Below are 15,998 nucleotides of genomic sequence, written 5' to 3' on the forward strand. Positions count from 1 at the left end.
TGTGTGTCCTCAAATCTGTGTGTCCCCAAATCTGTGTGTGTCCCCAAATCTGTCCTCAAACCTCTGTGTGTGTCCCCAAATCTGTGTGTCCCTAAATCTGTGTGTATCCCCAAATCTGTGTCCCCAAATCTGTGTGTCCCCAAATCCGTGTGTGTCCCCAAATCCGTGTGTCCCCAAATCTGTGTTCCCAAACCTCTGTGTGTGTCCCCAAATCTGTGTGTCCCTAAATCTGTGTCCCCAAACCTCTCTGTGTGCCCCTAAATCTGTGTGTATCCCCAAATCTGTGTGTCCCCAAATCTGTGTGTCCCAAAACCTGGCTGTCCCCAAATCCGTGTGTCCCTAATCCCTATGTGTGTCCCTAAATCTGTGTGTCCCTAAATCTGTGTGTCCCCAAATCCGTGTGTGTCCCCAAATCCGTGTGTGTGTCCCCAAATCTGTGTGTCCCCAAATCTGTGTGTCCCTAATCCATGTGTGTCCCCAAATCTGTGTCCGCAAATCTGTGTGTGTCCCCAGTCCCTGTGTGTGTTCCCAAATCCGTGTGTGTCCCCAAATCCATGTGTCCCCAAATCCATGTGTGTGTCCCCAAATCTGTGTGTGTCCCCAAATCCGTGTGTGTCCCCAAATCTGTGTGTGTCCCCAAATCTGGTTGTCCCCAAACCCCCAGTGTCCCCAATGTCCCCTGTGACCCCCTCAGTGTCCCCTGTGACCCCCCAATGTCCCCAGATCCCCCTGGTGATCTTCAAGAGGGAGAAGGAGGTGGCGCGGCGCCTCGAGTTCTCGGGGCTCTGCTGTGACACCCCCTGACCCCTCAGTGTCCCCAATGTCCCCTGTGACCCCTCAGTGTCCCCAGTGTCCCCTGTGACCCCCCCGGTGTCCCCTGTGACCCCCCCGGTGTCCCCAGATCCCCCTGGTGATCTTCAAGAGGGAGAAGGAGGTGTCACAGCACCTCGAGTTCTCGGGGCTCTGCTGTGACACCCCCTGACCCCTCAGTGTCCCCAATGTCCCCTGTGACCCCTCAGTGTCCCCAGTGTCCCCTGTGACCCCCCGGTGTCCCCTGTGACCCCCCCGGTGTCCCCAGATCCCCCTGGTGATCTTCAAGAGGGAGAAGGAGGTGGCGCGGCGCCTCGAGTTCTCGGGGCTCTGCTGTGACACCCCCTGACCCCTGGTGTCCCCAGTGTCCCCAGTGTCCCCTGTGACCCCCCAATGTCCCCAGATCCCCCTGGTGATCTTCAAGAGGGAGAAGGAGGTGGCGCGGCGCCTCAAGTTCTCGGGGCTCTGCTGTGACACCCCCTGACCCCTGGTGTCCCCAGTGTCCCCAGTGTCCCCTGTGACCCCTCAGTGTCCCCAATGTCCCCTGTGACCCCCTCAGTGTCCCCTGTGACCCCCCAATGTCCCCAGATCCCCCTGGTGATCTTCAAGAGGGAGAAGGAGGTGGCACGGCGCCTCGAGTTCTCGGGGCTCTGCTGTGACACCCCCTGACCCCTCAGTGTCCCCAATGTCCCCTGTGACCCCTCAGTGTCCCCAGTGTCCCCTGTGACCCCCCCGGTGTCCCCTGTGACCCCCCAATGTCCCCAGATCCCCCTGGTGATCTTCAAGAGGGAGAAGGAGGTGGCGCGGCGCCTCGAGTTCTCGGGGCTCTGCTGTGACACCCCCTGACCCCTCAGTGTCCCCAATGTCCCCTGTGACCCCCCAGTGTCCCCTGTGACCCCCCGGTGTCCCCAGTGTCCCCTGTGACCCCCCCGGTGTCCCCAGATCCCCTGGTGATCTTCAAGAGGGAGAAGGAGGTGGCGCGGCGCCTCGAGTTCTCGGGGCTCTACATCACCGAGCAGCCGCCGGACGACGACGTCAAGGGACAGTGGGACCGCCTGGTGCTCAACGCCCAGTACGGCACTGGGAGGGACTGGGAGGCACTGGGAGGGACTGGAAGGCGACTGGGAGGCACTGGGAGGGACTGGGAGGGAACTGAGAGGGACTGGGAGGGAACTGGGGGGCACTGGAGGGACTGGGAGGGTACTGGGAGGGACTGGGAGGGACTGGGAGGCACTGGGAGGGAACTGGAAGGCACTGGGAGGGCACTGGGAGGGAACTGAGAGGGAACTGGGGGGCACTGGGAGGGACTGGGAGGCACTGGGAGGGACTGGGAGGGACTGGGAGGGACTGGGAGGCACTGGGGGGCACTGGGAGGGAACTGGGGTGAACTGGAAGGGAACTGGGAGGCACTGGGAGGGCACTGGGAGGGAACTGGGAGGGACTGGGAGGGACTGGGAGGCACTGGGAGGGCACTGGGAGGGACTGGAGGGAACTGGGAGGGACTGGGAGGGGACTGGGAGGGACTGGGAGGGGACTGGGAGGGCACTGGGAGGGACTGGGAGGCACTGGGAGGGCACTGGGAGGGAACTGGGAGGGAACTGGGGGCACTGGGAGGGACTGGGAGGGTACTGGGAGGGACTGGGAGGGAACTGGGTGCACTGGGAGGGACTGGAGGCACTGGGAGGGCACTGGGAGGGAACTGGGGGGCACTGGGAGGGACTGGGAGGCACTGGGAGGGCACTGGGAGGGAACTGGGAGGGAACTGGGGGGCGCTGGGGGTAGTGAGGGGGTATTGGGGGACACTGGAGAGCACTGGGAGGGACTGGGGGCACTAGAAGGCACTGGGAGAGCACTGGGGGCACTGGGAGGGAACTGGGGGGCACTGGGAGGGACTGGAGGAACTGGGAGGGCATTCAGGGGCACTAGGAGGCACTGGGAGGGAACTGGGAGGCACTGGGAGGAAATTGGGGGCACTGGGACAGAATGGGGGCACTGGAGGGCACTGGAAGACAATGGGAGGCACTGGGAGGCACTGGGAGGGAACTGGGGAGGGCACTGGGGGCACTGGGAGGGAACTGGGAGGGGGTTGAGGGGTTCCAGGGGTCCCAAGGGGCTGGAAAGGAGGTCTGGGGATTTCGGGGGGGGGGTCTCACAGAGATTTCAGGTGGTGCTGGGGGATCCCTGGGGACCAATTGGGGTCCCCCGGGGTCCCCCCTGCCCCAATTGGGGCTGTGGGGAGGGGGCTTCACCCCACTGACCCCCCCCTTTTTTTGTGCCCCCACCAGATCTTCCCCAGCAATTACTGGGACAAGTTCATCAAGAGGAAGGTGAGGAGGGGTCTTGGGGAGGACACCCCCTACCCACATTTTGGGGGTTTCCCGGACGCTTTGAGGGTTTTTCACCTGGATTTTGGGGTCCCCCCGCAGGTGATGGAGAAGTACGGGGACATCTACGGGCGGGAGAGGATCGCCGAGCTGCTGGGCATGGACCTGGCCAGCCTGGAGATGGGGGCCCAGGGCGAGCGCAGGGCCCCCCCGACAGCTCCCTGCTCACCTGGTGGGCCCGGGGGCACCCTGGGGGTCCTGGGGGGAGAGTTGGGGTCTTAGATGGGGGATTTGGAGGCGTTTGGGGGGTCTAAGGGGGTGTTTGGGGTCTTAGATGGGGGATTTGGGGGCGTTTGGGGGGGTCTAAGGGGGGTTTGGGGTCTTAGAGGGGGGATTTGGGGGCGTTTGGGGGGGTCTAAGGGGGGGTTTGGGGTCCTAGGGTGGGGTTTGGGGTCCTAGGGGGGGGTTTGGGGTCTTAGATGGGGGATTTGGGGGCGTTTGGGGGGGTCTAAGGGGGGTTTGGGGTCTTAGATGGGGGATTTGGGGGCGTTTGGGGGATCTAAGGGGGTTTGGGGTCCCTAGGGGGGGGATTTGGCAGAGTTTGGGGGGTCTAATGGGGTCTAAGGGTGGGGTTTGGGGTCCTAGGGGGAATTTGGGGAGTTTGGGGGGTCTAATGGGGTCTAAGGGTGGGGTTTGGGGTCCTAGGTGGGATTTTGGGGGAGTTTGGGGGGTCTAAGGGGGGGTTTGGGGTCCTAGAGGGGGGATTTGGCAGAGTTTGGGGGTCTAATGGGTCCTAAGGGGGGGTTTGGGGTCCTAGGTGGGATTTTGGGGGAGTTTGGGGGATCTAAGGGGAGGTTTGGGGTCCTAGAGGGGGATTTGGCAGAGTTTGGGGGTCTAATGGGGTCTAAGGGTGGGGTTTGGGGTCCTAGAGGGGGATTTGGCAGAGTTTGGGGGGTCTAATGGGGTCTAAGGGTGGGGTTGGGTCTGGGGGGGGTTTGGGGGATCTAAGGGGGGGTTTGGGGTCCTAGGTGGGATTTTGGGGGAGTTTGGGGGGTCTAAGGGGGTTTGGGTCCTAGGTGGGATTTTGGGGGAGTTTGGGGGGTCTAAGGGGGGGTTTGGGGTCCTAGAGGGGGGATTTGGCAGAGTTTGGGGGATCTAAGGGGGGGTTTAGGGTCCTAGAGGGGGGATTTGGCAGAGTTTGGGGGTCTAATGGGGTCTAAGGGTGGGGTTTGGGGTCCTAGGGTGGGGTTTGGGGTCCTAGGGGGGGGGTTTGGGGGATCTAAGGGGGGTTTGGGGTCCTAGGTGGGATTTTGGGGAGTTTGGGGGGTCTAATGGGGTCTAAGGGTGGGGTTGGGGTCCTAGGGGGGTTGGGGGATCTAAGGGGGTTTGGGGTCCTAGGGGGGAATTTGGGGGAGTTTGGGGGTCTAAGGGGGGGTTTGGGTTCCTACGGGGGGGGTTGGGGGATCGAAGGGGGGTTGGGGCCTAGAGGGGGGATTTGGGGCGTTTGGGGGGTCTAAGGGGGGTTTGGGGTCCTAGAGGGGGGATTTGGGGGAGTTTGGGGGCATTTGGGGGAGTTTGGGGGGTCTAAGGGGGATTTGAGGTTCTAGAGGGGGAATTTGGGAGAGTTTGGGGGTCTAAGGGGGTCTAAGGGGGGATTGGGGTCCTAGGGTGGGATTTGGGGAGTTTGGGGGTCCTATGGGGGTCTAAAGTGGGGGTTTGGGTTGCTGGGTGGGTCCTAGGGGGGATTTTGGGGTGCCATAGGGGTCTAAGGCAGGGTGAGGGTCTGGGTGGTCTGCGGGCAGTCGGACACCCACCTCATGGTCTGGGACTCACCTTGGGGGGTCCTGGGTGGTCCCGGGTGGGGGATTTGGGGTCCTGTAGGGGGCTAAGGGGGGGGATTTGGGGGTCCTGGGGGGGATTTGGGGTCCTGTAGGGGTATTAGGGTGGGGTTAGGGGTCCTGGGGGGGGATTTGGGGTCCTGTAGGGGTCTAAGGGTGGGGTTAGGGGTCCTGGGGGGGATTTGGGGTCCTGTAGTGGTCTAAGGGTGGGGTTAGGGGTCCTGGGGGGGATTTGGGGGTCCTGTAGGGGTCTAAGGGGGGTTTAGGGGTCCTGGGGGGGATTTGGGGTCCTGTAGGGGTATTAGGGTGGGGTTAGGGGTCCTGGGGGGATTTGGGGTCCTGTAGGGGTCTAAGGGGGCCTATGGGGGTTCTGGGGGGATTTGGGGTCCTGTAGGGGTCTAAGGGTGGGGTTAGGGGTCCTGGGGGGATTTGGGGTCCTGTAGGGGTCTAAGGGGGGGTTTAGGGGTCCTGGGGGGGATTGGGGTCCTGTAGGGGTCTAAGGGTGGGTTAGGGGTCCTGGGGAGATTTGGGGTCCTGTAGGGGTCTAAGGGGGGGTTAGGGGTCCTGGGGGGATTTGGGGTCCTGTAGGGGTCTAAGGGGGGGTTAGGGGTCCTGGGGGGATTTGGGGTCTGTAGGGGTCTAAGGGGGGGTTTAGGGGTCCTGGGGGGATTTGGGTCCTGTAGGGGTCTAAGGGGGGGGATTTGGGGGTCCTGGGGGGATTTGGGGTCCTGTAGGGGTCTAAGGGGGGGTTTAGGGGTACTGGGGGGGATTTGGGGTCCTGTAGGGGTCTAAGGGTGGGGTTAGGGGTCCTGGGGGGGATTTGGGGTCCTGTAGGGGTCTAAGGGGGGCCTATGGGGGTTCTGGGGGGATTTGGGGTCTTGTAGGGGTCTAAGGGGGGGTTTAGGGGTCCTGGGGGGATTTGGGGTCCTGTAGGGGTCTAAGGGGGGGGATTTGGGGGTCCTGGGGGGATTTGGGGTCCTGTAGGGGTCTAAGGGGGGTTAGGGGTCCTGGGGACAGACCCCCACCTCATGGGTCTGGGGGCTCCCCTGGGGGGGTGGTCCTGACCCTTCCTGGGGGGGCATCCCCACCTGCTGACCCCCCACCTGCCGTGCCCCCGCCCCAGGATCACATCCATCGACATCCGCTACCAGATCTGGAAATTCGGGGTGATTTTCACCGATAACGTGAGTCGGGGGTCGCAAAGCCGGGCCGTGGGACCCCCCCCACTCTTTTCCCCGATTTTGGGGTGACCCCCAGGTGTGCCCCCCTTCCAGTCCTTCCTGTACCTCACCTGGTACATGGCCATGTCCCTGCTGGGCCACTACAACAACTTCTTCTTCGCCTCGCACCTCCTGGACATCGCCATGGGCGTCAAGACGCTGCGCACCATCCTCTCCTCCGTCACCCACAACGGCAAGCAGGTGTCGGGGGGCACCCCTGGGCGCTGGGGAGGGGGTCCCGGGGGTCTCCTCAGACCCCCCTGACCGCCCCTGTGCCCAGCTGGTGATGACGGTGGGGCTGCTGGCCGTGGTGGTCTACCTGTACACCGTGGTGGCCTTCAACTTCTTCCGCAAGTTCTACAACAAGAGCGAGGACGAGGACGAGCCCGACATGAAGTGTGACGACATGATGACGGTGAGAGTTTTTGGGGGGGGTCCCCAGGTGGGTTTTTGGGGTTCCGCGGGGGTGTCCCTGACCTCCTCCCCCACCCCGCAGTGTTACCTGTTCCACATGTACGTGGGGGTCCGGGCCGGGGGGGGCATCGGGGACGAGATCGAGGACCCGGCGGGGGACGACTACGAGCTGTACCGCGTGGTGTTCGACATCACCTTCTTCTTCTTCGTCATCGTCATCCTCCTGGCCATCATCCAGGGTGGGCACCCCGTGGGAAGGGGGTGGGGAGGGGGTTTCAGGGGGTCTGGGGGTCATGGTCATCCTCCTGGCCTTCATCCAGGGTGGGCACCCTGTGGGAAGGGGTGGGGAGGGGGTTTCAATGGAGCTGGGGGTCATCGTCATCCTCCTGGCCATCATCCAGGGTGGGAACACCTGGCAGGGAATGGGGAGGGGGCTCTGGGGGCTTTGGGGGTCATCGTCATCCTCCTGGCCTTCATCCAGGGTGGGCACCCCATGGGGAGGGGTGGGGAGGGGGTTTCAATGGAGCTGGGGGTCATCGTCATCCTCCTGGCCTTCATCCAGGGTGGGCACACCATGGGAAGGGGTGGGGAGGGGGTTTCAGGGGGTCTGGGGGTCATCGTCATCCTCCTGGCCTTCATCCAGGGTGGGCACCCTGTGGGAAGGGGTGGGGAGGGGGTTTCAATGGGGCTGGGGGTCATCGTCATCCTCCTGGCCTTCATCCAGGGTGGGAACCCCATGGGAAGGGGGTGGGGAGGGTTTCAGGGGGTCTGGGGGTCATCGTCATCCTCCTGGCCATCATCCAGGGTGGGAACACCTGGCAGGGAATGGGGAGGGGGCTTTGGGGGTCATGGTCATCCTCCTGGCCATCATCCAGGGTGGAACACCTGGCAGGGAATGGGGAGGGGGCTTTGGGGGCTTTGGGGGTCATGGTCATCCTCCTGGCCTTCATCCAGGGTGGGAACACCTGGCAGGGAATGGGGAGGGGGCTTTGGGGGTCATGGTCATCCTCCTGGCCATCATCCAGGGTGGAACACCTGGCAGGGAATGGGGAGGGGGCTTTGGGGGCTTTGGGGGTCATGGTCATCCTCCCGGCCATCATCCAGGGTGGGCACCCTGTGGGAAGGGGGTGGGGAGGGGGTTTCAGGGGGTCTGGGGGTCATCGTCATCCTCCTGGCCTTCATCCAGGGTGGGAACACCTGGCAGGGAATGGGGAGGGGGCTTTGGGGATCATCGTCATCCTCCTGGCCATCATCCAGGGTGGGAACACCTGGCAGGGAATGGGGAGGGGGCTTTGGGGGCTTTGGGGGTCATCGTCATCCTCCTGGCCTTCATCCAGGGTGGGAACACCTGGCAGGGAATGGGGAGGGGGCTTTGGGGGCTTTGGGGGTCATCGTCATCCTCCTGGCCTTCATCCAGGGTGGGCACCCCGTGGGAAGGGGTGGGGAGGGGGTTTCAGGGGGTCTGGGGGTCATCGTCATCCTCCCAGCCATCATCCAGGGTGGGAACACCTGGCAGGGAATGGGGAGGGGGCTTTGGGAGTTATCATCATCCTCCTGGCCTTCATCCAGGGTGGGAACACCTGGCAGGGAATGGGGAGGGGGCTTTGGGGGCTTTGGGGGTCATCGTCATCCTCCTGGCCTTCATCCAGAGTGGGCAGCTCATGGGGAGGGGTGGGGAGGGGGTTTCAGGGGGTCTGGGGGTCATCGTCATCCTCCCAGCCATCATCCAGGGTGGGAACACCTGGCAGGGAATGGGGAGGGGGCTTTGGGGGTCATCGTCATCCTGGCCATCATCCAGGGTGGGAACACCTGGCAGGGAATGGGGAGGGGGCTTTGGGAGTTATCATCATCCTCCTGGCCATCATCCAGGGTGGGAACACCTGGCAGGGAATGGGGAGGGGGCTTTGGGGGTCATCGTCATCCTCCCGGCCATCATCCAGGGTGGGCAGCCCATGGGAAGGGGTGGGGAGGGGGTTTCAGGGGGTCTGGGGGTCATGGTCATCCTCCCGGCCATCATCCAGGGTGGGCACCCTGTGGGAAGGGGTGGGGAGGGGGTTTCAGGGGGTCTGGGGGTCATCGTCATCCTCCTGGCCTTCATCCAGGGTGGGCAGCCCATGGGAAGGGGTGGGGAGGGGGTTTCAGGGGGTCTGGGGGTCATGGTCATCCTCCCGGCCATCATCCAGGGTGGGCACCCTGTGGGAAGGGGTGGGGAGGGGGTTTCAGGGGGTCTGGGGGTCATCGTCATCCTCCTGGCCTTCATCCAGGGTGGGAACACCTGGCAGGGAATGGGGAGGGGGTTTCAGGGGGTCTGAGGGGTGGGGAGGGGGCTTTGGGGGTCATCATCATCCTCCTGGCCTTCATCCAGGGTGGGAACACCTGGCAGGGAATGGGGAGGGGGTTTCAGGGGGTCTGAGGGGTGGGGAGGGGGCTTTGGGGGTCATCATCATCCTCCCGGCCTTCATCCAGAGTGGGAGCCCCTGGCAGGGGTGGGGAGGGGGTTTCAGGGGGTCTGGGGGGTGGGGAGGGGGCTTTGGGAGTTATCATCATCCTCCTGGCCTTCATCCAGGGTGGGAACCCCATGGATGGGGATCTGTGGGGTCAGTCTGGGGGTCCTGGAAGGGGCTGGAGGGGATCTGGGGAGATCTGGGGGTCCTGGAAGGGCATGGGGGGGATCGGGGGGTCCTGGAAGGGGCTGGGGGGAATCTGGGGGTCCTGGAAGAGGCTGGGGGGGATCTGGGGAGATCTGGGGGTCCTGGAAGGGGCTGGGGAGGATCTGGGGTTCCTGGAAGGGGCTGGGGAGGATCTGGGGGTCCTGGAAGAGGCTGGGGGGGATCTGGGGGTCCTGGAAGGGGCTGGGGAGGATCTGGGGGTCCTGGAAGAGGCTGGGGAGGATCTGGGGGGGGGGGATCTGGGGGTCCTGGAAGGGGCTGGGAGGGATCTGGGGGTCCTGGAAGGGGCTGGAGGGGATCTGGGGAGATCTGGGGGTCCTGGAAGGGGCTGGGGGGGGATGTGGGGGTATCTGGGGGTCCTGGAAGAGGCTGGGGAGGATCTGGGGGTCCTGGAAGGGGCTGGGGAGGATCTGGGGAGATCTGGGGGTCCTGGAAGGGGCTGGAGGGGATCTGGGGAGATCTGGGGGTCCTGGAAGAGGCTGGGGGGGGATGTGGGGGTATCTGGGGGTCCTGGAAAAAACTGGGGGGGACGTGGGGGTCTCTGGGGGTCCCCTCCCGCTGACCCCCCACTCTGTGCCCCCCAGGTCTGATCATTGACGCCTTCGGGGAGCTGCGGGACCAGCAGGAGCAGGTGAAGGAGGACATGGAGGTGAGTCCGAGGATTGCGGGGGGGGGCAGGAGGGTGAAGACCCCCTCCCCTCCACTCAGGTGGGGTTGGGGGGCGCAAAGACCCCTCTGTGACCCCTCCCCGGGCCCCCTCCCCAGACGAAATGTTTCATCTGCGGCATCGGGAGCGATTATTTCGACACGACGCCGCACGGCTTCGAGACCCACACGTTGGAGGAGCACAACCTGGCCAACTACATGTGAGACTTGGGGGGGCTTGGGGGGGATTTTGGGGGGTCCTGGAGGGGTCTGGGGGTCCCTGCTGATCTCTCACACCCCCCGGATCTCCCCCCTGCCTCAGGTTTTTCCTGATGTATTTGATCAACAAGGACGAGACGGAGCACACGGGGCAGGTGGGGAGGAGGGGGGTTCTGGGGAGGGGGCGTGGGGGGGTCACTGGGGGTTCTGGGGGGGGTCCCAGGGTGGTCTGGGAGGTTTGGGGGGTCTGAGGATGGTCTGGGGGGTCTAGGGGGGTCCCAGGATGGTCTGGGGGGGGGTCCCAGGATGGTCTGGGGGGTTTGGGGGGTCCCAGGGTGGTCTGGGGGGGCTTGGGAGGGTCACTGAGGGGTTCTGGGGGGGGTCCCAGGATGATCTGGGGGTTGGGGGGGGTCACTGAGGGGTTCTGGGGGGGGTCCCAGGATGGTCTGGGGGGTTTGGGGGGGTCACTGAGGGGTTCTGGGGGGGGGTCCCAGGGTGGTCTGGGGCGGTTTGAGGGGGTCTGAGGATGGTCTGGGGGGTCTAGGGGGGTCCCAGGGTGGTCTGGGGGGGGTCTCAGGATGGTCTGGGGGGTTTGGGGGGCACTGAGGAGTTCTGGGGGGGGGGTCCCAGCATGGTCTGGGGGGTTTGGGGGGTCACTGAGGGGTTCTGGGGAGGTCCCAGCATGGTCTGGGGGGTTTGGGGGTCACTGAGGAGTTCTGGGGGGGGTCCCAGGATGGTCTGGGGCGGTTTGAGGGGTTCTGAGTATGGTCTCGGGGGTCTAGGGGAGTCATTGGGGGTTGTGGGGGGTCTCAGGGTGGTCTGGAGGGGCTTGGGGGGGTCACTGAGGATTGTGGGGGGGGTCCCAGGGTGGTCTGGGGTGGTCTGAGGGGGTCTGAGGATGGTCTGGGGGGTCTAGGGGGGTCATTGGGGGTTGTGGGGGGGTCCCAGGGTGGTCTGGGGGGTTTGGGGGGTCACTGAGGGGTTCTGGGGGGGTCCCAGGATGGTCTGGGGTGGCTTGAGGGGGTCTGAGGATGGTCTGGGGGGTCTAGGGGGGTCCCAGGGTGGTCGGGGGGGGGTCCCAGGATGGCCTGGGGGGTTTGGGGGTCACTGAGGGGTTCTGGGGGGGTCCCAGGATGGTCTGGGGCGGTTTGAGGGGGTCTGAGGATGGTCTGGGGGGTCTAGGGGGGTCCCAGGGTGGTCTGGGGGGGGTCCCAGGATGATCTGGGGGGTTTGGGGGGTCACTGAGGGGTTCTTGGGGGGTCCCAGGATGATCTGGGGGGTTGGGGGGGGTCACTGAGGGTTGTGGGGGGGTCCCAGGATGGTCTGGGGCGGTTTGAGGGGGTCTGAGGATGGTCTGGGGGGTCTAGGGGGGTCCCAGGGTGGTCTGGGGGGGGTCCCAGGATGGTCTGGGGGTTTGGGGGGTCACTGAGGGGTTCTGAGGGGGTCCCAGCATGGTCTGGGGGGTTTGGGGGGTCACTGGGGGTTCTGGGGGGGGTCCCAGGATGGTCTGGGGTGGCCTGAGGGGGTCTGAGGATGGTCTGGGGGGTCTAGGGGGGTCCCAGGGTGGTCTAGGGGGGTCCCAGGATGATCTGGGGGGTTTGGGGGGTCACTGAGGGGTTCTGGGGGGGGTCCCAGGATGGTCTGGGGTGGTTTGAGGGGGTCTGAGGATGGTCTGGGGGGTCTAGGGGAGTCATTGGGGGTTGTGGGGGGGTTCCAGGGTGGTCTGGGGTGGTCTGAGGGGGTCTGAGGATGGTTTGGGGGGTCTAGGGGGGTCATTGGGGGTTGTGGGGGGGTCCCAGGATGGTCTGGGGGGGTCCACAGGGAGGGGCAGTCCCATGAGGGGGCTCTATAGGAGGGGTCTTTGTGGCATTTTGGGGGGTCTCTGTGGGATTTGAGGGGGTTTCTATTGGATTGGGGGGGTATAGAGGATTTGGGGGGGTCTCTAGAGGATTTTGAGGGGTCTTTGAGGGATTTGGGGGGTCTCCAGGGGATTTGGGGGGTGTCGATGGGATTTCGGGGTCTCCAGGGGATTTGGGGTGGGGTCTCTGTAATTCCCAGTGTGGGTGAGGGTGCTGTGGGGGTTCCCCATGCCCCAAAGCCCCCTCCCCAATTTCCCTGCCAGGAATCTTACGTGTGGAAGATGTACCAGGAGCGCTGCTGGGATTTCTTCCCGGCCGGGGACTGCTTCCGCAAGCAGTACGAGGATCAGCTGGGATGACCCCAAAATCCCCCTCCCCAAAATCCCCTTCCTCAAATCCCCTTCCCCAAAATCCCCTCCCCAAATCCCCTTCAAGTGCCTTTGACCTGACCCCCCCCCAATAAACGCTGCTGAGCGTCACTGGCTCGTCACTGACGCCCCCAAAAAACCCCAAATTTACCCCAAACCCTCTTCAAGTGCCTTTCCCCCTCCCCAAATAAACGCTGCCAAATGTTGCTGCTCCCCTCAGCTCATTATTGACACCCCAGGACCACCAAAACCCCCTGGGGGGACCCCCAAAAACAACTGGGGACCACCAAAACCAACTGGGGGACCCCCAAAAACAACGGGGGACCACCAAAACCAACTGGGGGACCCCCAAAAACAACTGGGGACCACCAAAACCAACTGGGGACCCCCAAAAACAACTGAGGACCACCAAAACCCCCTGGGGGGACCCCCAAAAACAACTGAGGACCACCAAAACCAACTGGGGGACCCCAGAAAACAACTGGGGACCACCAAAACCAACTGGGGGACCCCAGAAAACAACTGGGGACCACCAAAACCCTCTGGGGGACCCCCAAAACCCTCTGGGGACCCCAAAAATCAATTGGGGGACACGCAAAGCCAACTGGGGATCACCTCAGGGACCCCCAAAACCCTGGTGAACTGAGGGGAAAATGGGGGGAAATGTGAGGGGGAAAGAGAAGGAATTGTGAGGGGGAAATTGAGGGAATTGTGAGGGGGGAAAAGGGGGGAAATGTGAGGGGAAAAGGGGGGGAAATGTGAGGGAAAAAAAGGGGGGAAAACGTGAGGGGAAAAGAGAGAAATGTGAGGGATAAAAAGAGGGAATTGTGAGTGATAAAGAGAGGGAATTGTGAGGGGAAAATGGAGAGAATTGTGAGGAGAAAAGGAGGGAAATGTGAGGGGAAAAGGGCGGGAAAATGTGAGGGGGAAAGAGAGAAATGTGAAAGGAAAGATGAGGGGAAAGAGGGAAATGTGAGGGGGGAAAAGAAATGTTGGGGGGAAAGAGAGAAATGTGAGGGGAAAAGAGAAATGTGAGGGGAAAAGAGAAATATGAGGGGGAAATGGAGGGAATTGTGAAGGGAAAAGAGGGAAACGTGAGGGGAAAAGGGGGGGAAAGGTGAGGGGAAAAGAGAAATGTGAGGGATAAAGAGAGGGCAATGTGAGGGAGAAAGAGGGAATTGTGAGGGGAAAAGAGAGAAATGTGAGGGGGGAAATGAGGGGGAAATGTGAGGGGGAAAAGAGGGAAAACGTCAGGGGAAAATGGGGGAAATGTGAGGGGAAAAGGGGGAAATGTGAGGGGAAAAGAGGGAAACGTGAGGGGGAAAGGGTGGGAAATGTGAGGGGGAAAGGGCGGAAAACATGAGGGGGAAAGAGAGAAATATGAGGGATAAAAAGAGTTTAATGTGAGGGAGAAAGAGAGGGAATTGTGAGGGGAAAAGAGAGGAAAACGTGAGGGGGAAAGGGTGGGAAATGTGAAAGGAAAGGGGGGGAAGACAGAAAATGTTAACCCACTACAGACCAGTTAACACCAGCTAACACAGCTAACCCAGTATGGAACATTCCAGTTAACCCAGTATGGAACATTCCAGGTATCCCAGTATGGATGAGCCCAGGTATCCCAGTATCCCACCATCCCAGTTATCCCAGTATCAACTGTCCCAGTGGCGCCCCTTACTGGTCATCCCAGCCCCACCCCCCCCCAGTCCTTCCCAGTACTCCCAGTTCCCCCCAGTTTCCTTCATTCCTCTCCTTATTGCTCATCTCGATCCCCGTGATGTCCCCACGATGTCCCTGTGGTGTCCCCAGGGATGTCCCCATGGTGTCCCCATGATGTCCCCAAATCTGTGGTGTCCTCACGGTGTCCCCAGGGATGTCCCCAGGATGTCCCCACAGTGTCCCCAAATCTGTGGTGTCCCCAGGGATGTCCCCGTGATGTCCCCGTGATGTCCCCGTGATGTCCCCATGTCCCCAGCCCCTCCCATATGTCCAGTGCCCAGCCGTGTCCAGTGTCCATCCATGTCCAGTGTCCATCTGTGTCCAGTGTCCATCCATGTCCATCCGTGTCCGGTGTCCATCCGTGTCCAGTGTCCATCCGTGTCCATCCGTGTCCGGTGTCCATCCGTGTCCAGTGTCCATCCGTGTCCAGTGTCCATCTGTGTCCAGTGTCCATCCATGTCCATCCGTGTCCGGTGTCCATCCATGTCCAGTGTCCATCTGTGTCCAGTGTCCAGCCATGTCCAGCTGTGTCCAGTGTCCATCCAGCTGTGTCCGGTGTCCAGCCATGTTCAGTGTCCATCCATGTCCGGTGTCCAACCGTGTCCGGTGTCCAGCCGTGTCCGGTGTCCATCCATGCCCCATGTCCAGCCGTGTCCAATGTCTGTCCATCGGTGTCCATGCGTGTCCGGTGTCTGTCCAGCTGTGTCCAGTGTCCATCCGTGTCCGGTGTCCATCTGTGTCCAGTGTCCATCCATGCCCCATGTCCAGCCGTGTCCAGTGTCTGTCCAGCCGTGTCCATGCGTGTCCGGTGTCTGTCCAGCTGTGTCCGGTGTCCATCCGTGTCCAGTCTCCATGCGTGTCCAGCCGTGTCCGGCTGTTCCAGCCCCGGGGCAGCTCCGGCCTCGGGACGCTCCCGTGGGAGCCATGTGACGGCCCCGTGACCCCGGGGGGGAGGGGGGAACCAGTTCACCCAGTAGGGACCAGTTAACCCAGTATGAACCAGTTAACCCAGTAGGGACCAGTTAACCCAGTATGAACCAGTTCACCCAGTAGGGACCAGTTAACCCAGTAGGGACCAGTTCACCCAGTATGGACCAGTTAACCCAGTAGGGACCAGTTAACCCAGTAGGGACCAGTTCACCCAGTAGGGACCAGTTAACCCAGTATGGACCAGTTGACCCAGTAGGGACCAGTTCACCCAGTATGGACCAGTTCACCCAGTAGGGACCAGTTAACCCAGTATGAACCAGTTCACCCAGTAGGGACCAGTTAACCCAGTAGGGACCAGTTCACCCAGTAGGGACCAGTTAACCCAGTAGGGACCAGTTCACCCAGTATGGACCAGTTAACCCAGTAGGGACCAGTTAACCCAGTAGGGACCAGTTCACCCAGTAGGGACCAGTTAACCCAGTATGGACCAGTTGACCCAGTAGGGACCAGTTCACCCAGTATGGACCAGTTCACCCAGTAGGGACCAGTTAACCCAGTATGAACCAGTTCACCCAGTATGGACCAGTTCACCCAGTAGGGACCAGTTAACCCAGTAGGGACCAGTTAACCCAGTATGGACCAGTTCACCCAGTAGGGACCAGTTAACCCAGTAGGGACCAGTTAACCCAGTATGGACCGGTTGACCCAGTATGGACCAGTTAACCCAGTAGGGACCAGTTAACCCAGTATGGACCGGTTGACCCAGTATGGACCAGTTAACCCAGTAGGGACCAGTTCACCCAGTAGGGACCGGTTGACCCAGTATGGACCGGTTAACCCACTATAGACCAGTTCACCCAGTAAGGAGCAGTTCACCCAGGACGGACCAGTTAAAACCAGTTAACCCAGTATGGAGCACTCCAGTTAACCCAGAATGGATGAGCCCAGTTATCCCAGTACTGACCATCCCAGTTATCCCAGTATCA

General features: G+C 62.1%; 1 protein-coding gene across 1 annotated transcript in view; it reads left to right on the plus strand.

The window, feature by feature from the left end:
• The window catches only part of LOC110481838 (ryanodine receptor 1-like), a 154,014-nt gene extending 141,444 nt beyond the window's left edge, over window positions 1–12,570 (plus strand). Inside the window, 12 exon segments of the mRNA XM_077789130.1 lie at window positions 1,753–1,907; window positions 3,096–3,137; window positions 3,237–3,339; window positions 3,342–3,366; window positions 6,096–6,156; window positions 6,247–6,393; window positions 6,473–6,607; window positions 6,689–6,845; window positions 9,860–9,924; window positions 10,041–10,141; window positions 10,243–10,294; window positions 12,262–12,570. Of these exon segments, the coding sequence (XP_077645256.1) occupies window positions 1,753–1,907; window positions 3,096–3,137; window positions 3,237–3,339; window positions 3,342–3,366; window positions 6,096–6,156; window positions 6,247–6,393; window positions 6,473–6,607; window positions 6,689–6,845; window positions 9,860–9,924; window positions 10,041–10,141; window positions 10,243–10,294; window positions 12,262–12,357 (1,139 nt within the window). The 3' untranslated portion in view covers window positions 12,358–12,570.
• Window positions 12,571–15,998: the final 3,428 nt, after the last annotated feature.

Source organism: Lonchura striata, chromosome 31 (genome assembly GCF_046129695.1).
Source record: "Lonchura striata isolate bLonStr1 chromosome 31, bLonStr1.mat, whole genome shotgun sequence".
NCBI lineage: Eukaryota > Metazoa > Chordata > Aves > Passeriformes > Estrildidae > Lonchura > Lonchura striata.